General features: G+C 44.3%; 1 protein-coding gene across 1 annotated transcript; it reads right to left on the bottom strand.

Moving 5' to 3' along the window:
• Positions 1–4,496: 4,496 nt before the first annotated feature.
• On the bottom strand, positions 4,497–6,392 carry LOC306841384 (uncharacterized protein). Its single transcript, XM_079371262.1, has 4 exons — positions 6,299–6,392; positions 5,616–5,692; positions 5,149–5,511; positions 4,497–4,685 (listed from the first exon to the last, which is right to left on the bottom strand). Exons 1-4 carry the CDS (start codon positions 6,313–6,315, stop codon positions 4,555–4,557), a joined length of 588 nt encoding a protein of 195 aa, XP_079227388.1. The 5' UTR covers positions 6,316–6,392; the 3' UTR covers positions 4,497–4,554.
• Positions 6,393–8,177: the final 1,785 nt, after the last annotated feature.

Below are 8,177 nucleotides of genomic sequence, written 5' to 3'. Positions count from 1 at the left end.
TTCTGACCACGAGGGGGGTTATGATATCGGAGTGGGACCTGGGACCTTGAGGATGACAATCAGCAGGTGTACTCTTGTTGATTACACCTCATTTGATGGTGATGGAGCAGCAGTCTGCTTGAAAGTGATCCGGCCAAGTTCACCAGCTCAGATGAGTGTGTCAAAGCAACGGTGCCGGACTGTTCTGTCCCTGCTCACCAGTGAGGATCATGAGGGACTCGAGGAGGAGGAAGTCAGAGGTCTCAACATGGACAGGAAAGCCAGGAGAGACTCCTACCCCAACGCTGACAAGACACCGGCTGCTGTCGCGGCGTCCCCGAGCCTGCAGAGGAGAGAAGACAAAGTGTATCAGACTCCCAAGTCTAAGCAGACAACCGCCAACGCCACAAGCACCAAAAACCTGTCCAGCCCCAGCTCCGGGTTTAAGCCCTCTGCAGCCACAAGGACGACTCAACCGCTGAACGCAGCCACACAAACGCCATTCAACACGAGAAGTTTCACCCCAAAGTTGCCAAAGCTGCCCGTGTCCTTAAAAAGCAGCCAAACAATGCTGAGTGGACACGATGGAGTCAAATCAAGGGAGGTAGAGAGGCAAGATCTGTGGGGCGCCGACAACGAGAACTATCTCACGATTCCGGTGAAGTCTCCCGCTAGCGCCAAGAATCCAACGCCATCTGCTGATAAAACTGTAGTGTACACGTTCACCACCAAGACGAACCCAACCACGCCTACAGGACAGGTGGGATCCACCGCCAGGGATCAAACGAGCCAGCATCGCCATGGAGCCGCGATTGCCGGAGATCCCTTCTGCGACTATCTACCACTCCTTGCCATTGGGCATGAATGCAAATCAGCCTCAGATGTACTGCTTCCCCCCGGCTATCACTCCCGCTCCCACTCTGGACCTGTTCCAGGCCACGCAGAGAAAGATGCTCCTGGATCCCACAACCGGAAACTACGACCTGGTGGACACTCCTGTGCAGCCAACCACAAAGCGCCTATTTGACCTGGAAACGTGCCAGTACGTGGACGTGCCGATTCCGGTTCCCATGCCGATCTCACCTTTGCCGCTAAGTCCTATCAGCTCCTATCAGCTCCTCTGGTCACTTCCTGTCAGCACCTTTGTGTCTGATCAGACTTAAAGCTGTTTGTTTGCACTTCCTGACGTTGCCTCCTCTGATAAATGAATCGTAGATTATTTGAACTGTTGTTGTTGCAGACGGAGACGTCTTAGGACAGAAGAGAGGAAGACGCATTGGAGGCAACCAAAGATTTACATGAGAAGACCCAGACCCAAGAATCACCTGGGACATCCAGAGACATTTCCTCTGAACCATTCAACAGAGACCAGGAGTCGCCTAAGACAGCGACCACACTAAGAGACCTACCAGAGACAGTCCTGAAGTCAACTGAGGAAACAGTGGATTCTTCCATGGACTCTCTTAAGACTCTACCGGCATCACCTCAAACCAAAGGGGATCCACGTAAGACACCCGATGACCAGAATGTATCTCTATGGAGGAGATTTAAGAAGTATTTAACCCCCAAAAGCCAGCGCCAATACAAGTCTCAACAACAGAGACAGGACCAACACAATTCCCCTGAGCCTACAAGAGTCACGGGCTTCATGCTGCCCTTCTTCAGCAGTATCAACAGGAACGGCTCTGCCCTTTATAAGGTGGCTGCAGCAATTTTCATTGCTAAACTCGACGGCATCAGTCCGAGCATCAGCCAGATTTTCACTATCGAGTAAGCTGCAGTCAGATCGGATCTTTGGAGAACAAAATGAGAAGTTAAAAGCTCCTCGAAAAAACACTTATGTAGGACAAATTTAAAAGATCTAAAAAAAATAATCTCTACATTTGTATGTTGTCTCTGAAGCGTCACTTTGTTTGTTCTACAGGGTGACAGCACTTCACTGCAATCCAAGTAAGTTTGTGAAGTTAGGCCCGACAGGCAGCGATCAATGAAGCTGCAGAGTTCTAGCTCTCAAAATTGTGAAACTTTGGGTTAATATGACAAAGAAGAAGCTCAGGGCTTAAAAAAGACCGGGCGAAAATGATGTGAAGTGTCATGATGTAAGTTAGTTACTCTTTTGATTCATCAAACGATTGATTTACATACATGCTGTCGTCAGTTATCTAATTAGCTGAAAACAGCATTTTATGATGTAATGCTTTCCACTCTCTCGCATTTCTCCTTCTCACTCCAACATCCAACCTGCAGAGCCTTTACGTCCATCTCTATACTTCCAAACAGTGCTGGCTGACATCACAGAGGCTCTGTCCCCTTGTTATAAACGGTCTTTATAAATACTGATTATAACCACTCTGATGTTGAATCGCTGCATTAATAAGACAGCTGTTATGTTTGTTTTCACATGACTTTGGTGTGCGTTGGCGTGACAGTCGTTGAGCACCTGTCCAAGCAGGAAACAGGAAGTCTCCCAGCAGAGTAGGCTCTATACCTGACTTACTCCTCATCAAAGAACAGTAAAGCTGACTTTACAACTTTACATAGCAGTGTTCACAGTTGGGATGTCTGTGTGCTGTTCTGTCTGGTTAGGGCAGACAGTGCTGAGGAAGTTCTGGTCCAGGAGGACTAGCTCGGTCCTGACACATTGGACTCCATGTCTCGTCCCTCTCTGACCCCTCTCTCTGTTTCTGTGTAGTTTCTTTCTACAGCTGTCATATAGTGCACAAAGCACAAGCTAACAGGAAACCTCTCTGTGTCAAGTCTCTGGAGTAAAACTGATTTAGATGCATCAGTGGATACTTTTAGTGGTTTATCTTGGTTGGTCCCAAAACTCTGTTTAGGTCCTTAGGATGGGTGCAAAGTTTCAGATCTTTATTTGGTTTCTCTGGTATTTTGTAGTTTTTATTTTTCTGATGAGCCAGTCTCTAACTTTTCTCGCTGCCTCTGTCATTTCTTTTTAGTTTTATTTTTATGTTTTCCTGGCGAATGACCACATCTTGGTTTTCTTTAACCCAGTCACTGTGTGAAGTCCTGTTCTGTGTTTCACTTCCTCTCTGTCAGTGACATTTTAGGCTTTCAAACCTAACGTAGTTTGTTTCCCTCAATAAGTGCAGAAAGAGCCTTCAGAGCAGCATTACATTTCAGAGTGACCCTACACACTCCTTTATTGTGTGTGTGTGTGTGTGTGTGTGTGTGTGTGTGTGTGTGTGTGTGTGTGTGTGTGTGTGTGTGTGTGTGTGTGTGTGTGTGTGTGTGTGTGTGTGTGTGTGTGTGTGTGTGTGTGTGTGTGTGTGTGTGTGTGTGTGTGTGTGTGTGTGTGTGTGTGTGTGTGTGTGTGTGTGTGTGTGTGTGTGTGTGTGTGTGTGTGTGTGTGTGTGTGTGTGTGTGTGTGTGTGTGTGTGTGTGTGTGTGTGTGTGTGTGTGTGTGTGTGATATCATAAACTCTCAGAGTAGTGAAGTCGACAACTTTATTGACATTGTACAAAAAGACATTTTATTTCCATCTGTTGTCCCCGATCAGATGATGGCAAGAGTAACATACAAATCAACTCGTCACATAGAACAATATTCAGACATTCAAACATTATGTGAGAGTTTATCTGAGATGTAAACGATTGTGGAGAGGACACATTAATACTGACCAGACTGGTTACTTCAAATACATTCTTTTGACTTAACAGGTGAAAGTTCGAAGATTTGTGCAAAGTTGAAGATTATTTGATTCTTTTTTGGCTTTAAAATAAAGTTTGTGCTAAAGTAGAGCCACGCGGTTGGATTGTCAGTCTCAATACCATTCCCTGATTCCTTCATGTATTCTTATTATTATCTTATTACACCCCTCACCAAATCAAAGTCATCTTCATTGGCATTGTGCTTTACATTCAAGTTGTGCATTTTGAAAAAAACAACAGCAGCAACAACAAATGTGCATGGACTTGGATTAAAATACATAACCATAAGGGGGGTTGGGGAGAGAGTTTAGCTTCCTGATGAAACTGTTCAGTCTGGTGGAGCTGGCTCCGAGGTTCTGGTACCGTCCTCCAGACTGCAGGAGGCTGAAGAGGCTGAGCACACATCTTTGGGGGCCCCCGTGCTTAGTGTGATGGTGCTCGGGATGTTGTTACCGACCTGTACTGACTGAGGAAGTCCAGCAACCAGCCACAGAGGGATGAGTGGAGGCCCAGTTGGTCCAGTTTCCTGATCAGCTGTTGTGGTGCGATGAGATAAAGTCTATGAACAGCATTCTGACATCAGAGATAATTTACAAAAAATTGTAAAAGTTGAACATTGAAAAAAGTTTGAAATCCTCTGATTTAGCACACATCCAGGGATGTTGTCTGGGCCTGCAGCCTTGCGGGTGTTGATATTGGAGAGTGTTTTCTTCACGCTGGCTGCAGACAGACACAAATCCTGATCGTGAGGAAAGGAGAGTTTCAAACCATCTGGACAGGGAGGGGACGCCATATACGCCGCCATCAGACCTGGTCATGGCAGCTGGGATTGGCTCCAACAACAAGTGGTACAGGTCATGGATGGATGGTTGAGTGTTTGTCTCTTGTCAGCACTTTTCATGAAACATTACTTCACACAGAGAAAAGCCAGTACAGTTAATGCAAAGAGTACCAGTCCAATGTAGAAGCCAACTGTCCCCTGACTCTCTGCTTCTGGTCTCACTGTTGGTCTCTGAGTTTCAGGCTCATCAGCAGCTGCTGTGAAGGACAATAAACACATCTTACTGAAACATTCAACAAAATATCTGCATGAAGCTTCAACATATAAGACGGTGTAAATAAAAATGCTGCTGAGAAATACTAACTACGTCACGTCTTTAAATAAAAGAAGAGATTTGAGAAGAGATTTGAAATATTCTCTGAAGTCTAAGAAAGGCAGCCTCAACATTCAGCCATCAAATCTCAAACGTCTGAAAAAGAAACCTGAGATTGTGTGCGTGTGTGCGTGTGTGCGTGTGTGTGTGTGAGAGAGAGAGTGAGAGAGAGAGAGAGAGGATCCACAGGGGACCCACAGGGTCGGACTTCACCCCGGTTTGCCTGATAGTGCCTCCTGACATGGGGTTTGACCTTTTAATGACCTTTCTGAGAATGTTTGATGAAGATGAGTCAGTGTGAGTGATGATCCAGACCCTGGTTTTAATAAACTACTGAGTCAACTTACCGCTCACATTAAGGTGACATCCATCATCGTTCCTACCATCTTCTGACAACACTTGACAGTTGTATTGCCCCGAGTCTTCGGTCCTTAACGAGGACACGTGAAGTCTGAGTCGTCCTTCTTTGAGGACGTCTTGGTCACAGTGGACTCGTCCTACAAACTGTTCACCTTGAGACACTGAGACCTCGACTCCTTCTTGAAGATGAAACAGGACACTGTCTTTGTGATCAGAGGACATCCAACACTCGATATGAAGATTCGGAAGTGAGCGGTCAGCTTTGGGTGTGAAGGTCCACTCCAGCGTGACGTTCTGGTTCTCCTCTGCCTGATAGAAGCTCCGAGTCACCTTCACTTCAAATCTTCCTGCTGAGGAGACACAGAGAGGAACATGAGGTGTGTGTGTGTGTGCAGTCTGAGAGTGTTTTAGTCTCTCTCTCTGTGAGGAGACTGAACTAAAGGTGTGAACTAACCAGAGACACAGCTGATCAGAGTCATGAGCAGCAGGATCCAGATCATCTTCTTCTTCTTCCAGTGAGAGGACACAGAGCTGAAGAGACAAACACAAGAGGTCAAAGTTCAGTCCTCCTGCAGAGCAGAGGTTCCCAAAAATGTTCAGACCCCAAAATAACTGAGCCCAACTCTATTTCAGCAGTGTCATGTAAGAAAGACAGTAGAATAATTTGATATATATAATCACTAGGACTGTGTGGATATTCACAATTTCCAAAACACACAGAATTAATGGGAAGTATACATATTACTTTGCCACTGTTAACCATTAGTTAAAATGTAACTAATATTTGAATGGAGTCTTTTTCACCATAATGGATAAAATATGCAATTTTAGGTCACTTTTTGTTTGGTGATAGAAAACATCTCATGACCCACTCAGTGAGTGTGTTTACGTGGGCTTGAGTGTCCCGGTTATGAGCCTCATCCCGGTTTTGATAATATTCGGGATATGACGTTTAGGTTGAGAAACCTCACTGCGTCTTCTTTGCGCATGCGCACATAGGCCTAAGTTTTTTTCTTACAACGCAAACCGCGGACATTTAAAATGTTAAAGTAAGTGAAAACACCATTTTCTTCAGTCTCCCCACCTTTTTCAGTCACACATCACCTCTGAAAAAACTTCAAATAAAAGAAAACTCACCATGAAAAAACTTTCATCTTGTCACTGAGGTTGTTTCCATATCCCGTTTTTTATATTGGGATTTTAATAAATCCGTGTATTTGCGCATGTAGACATCATATTGTAGCGTCTGTCCGTTAAAGAACGACAAATAACAGCTTTTAATAAAGCGGTCACCTTCTCTCCACGCCGCTTCCAGCCGAGAACACAACTTACTGCAACAGACCAACTGGACCAACCGGTTACCTTCTCTCTCTTTAAGCCGCTAAATACGTACCTTTAGGTGCGTTCACTGACCCTCCACATAATCGGAATTAGGAACACTTTAGCAAAGACTGTCCTTACAACATATCCCCTCTGACTTTCCATTAAAAAACACACCCACACAAACTCCTACCTACACACACTGTTTCTGGTTTGTACTGTAATTATGTCTCGTCTTGCAATAAAAACAAAAAATAAAAAGAAGAGCTGCCATCCGCCTGTGTGAAAAGGGGAAGAAACCTTAAAACCATTTCCTCCGCCATTATTTCTTGCAGTAGTATTTTCAGGGTCGTGATAGGATACTTCTTATTCCTTACTCCTTATTTATGAAAGTATGTCAAAGTAACTTCACAAAATGCATAGTTTAATGTTCATTTCAGGATTTAATATCATTACTTGTTACACTAAGTAGTAGAGAGTGTTATAATAGGTTATATATTTGTTTTTAAAGTAGGAGAAATGAGTATGTTTTATAAAGGGGGGGGGGGGGGGGCTCCGAGAGTATGGCTTCCAGGGCCCTTTGTTAAGGGCTCTCCGGTCCCTGTATGACCGGAGCAGGAGTCCGAATGGATGGACAACACTGACTCAGATCCTGTTTATAACATCCATGATCTGATGGTCATGACAGATACACGTGACCTGCTGTTCACCTGGAACCACATGCAGCACCTGAACTATTTTCCATTGCTGTTGTCGGTCTCTGTATCTGCACCCCCTTTAATCTCAGATACACCCAGAGTCATTTTGTTCTAAGACTAGATAGCTGAGGCTATTTGTTTGTACAAATATAAATATAAGCTTGCACTGATATCAGCTATTTAAAACATTAGAGTCTGAAAGTTGCCAACAAACAAACAGATGGATGATGCAGGAGAGTTTTAAAACTCTCATGTCCTGCCAGGTTAAAATCCTGGATTTTATCAATGGAGCCTGGTGGAGTTGAAGAGAGTGACGCAACAGATGCTTTTTTTAAATAGTAAAGAAGAGTTTCTTACCTTAACAAAAGGTCTTCCTCAGTAGGGATCCTTTCTGCTCCGGGGGGCCTCCGACCACTAGGGGCCTCCAAAACCCCATCGACTCAAGCCTCATCTTGTCTTTGAGTTTTTTGTTTCTTTGTTGTTGTTTTTTTAAATACATATGTTGAAACATAAACAAATGGATGTAAAGGTACTTGATGTGAAAATAAGAAAAGTATTCTGATTGGTTTTCTGGCTGTGTCCTGATGGTGACCTGCCTTCAGTCAGAGGACAAAGAGGGAATAATCAGCAGTATTTATTATTATTATTAAGTTTAATATCAGCAGCTGAAACAAAGAACAAACATGGACAAGAACTCGTCAGAGAGCTGGAGTTTAAAGATGTGGGGGAGGAGCTTAAGAGGAGCCATAAAGAAGACCAATGCGTCAGGTAGGCTTTCTTTAATATTATTTCCACATGAGGGACCGGCTCATTGTAGTGAGTCGTTACCATGATGAGCCGCCAGGTGGCGCCAACATAATGTTTGACCTGTGAGCTACAAGTGTGTGTAGACTGTAGAAGAAGAGCACGGTGCCGGCTGTGTTGTTGACTTGTTGCACGGACACATTAAAAGTTAAATGTTGAACATTTTGTATGTTTGAAACAAAAACATAACAGTC

The sequence above is a fragment of the Symphodus melops genome (genome assembly GCF_947650265.1).
Source record: "Symphodus melops genome assembly, chromosome: 20".
Lineage (NCBI taxonomy): Eukaryota > Metazoa > Chordata > Actinopteri > Labriformes > Labridae > Symphodus > Symphodus melops.
Note: the sequence above shows the minus strand (reverse complement) of the source record. Positions and strands in the feature narration are given on the sequence as shown.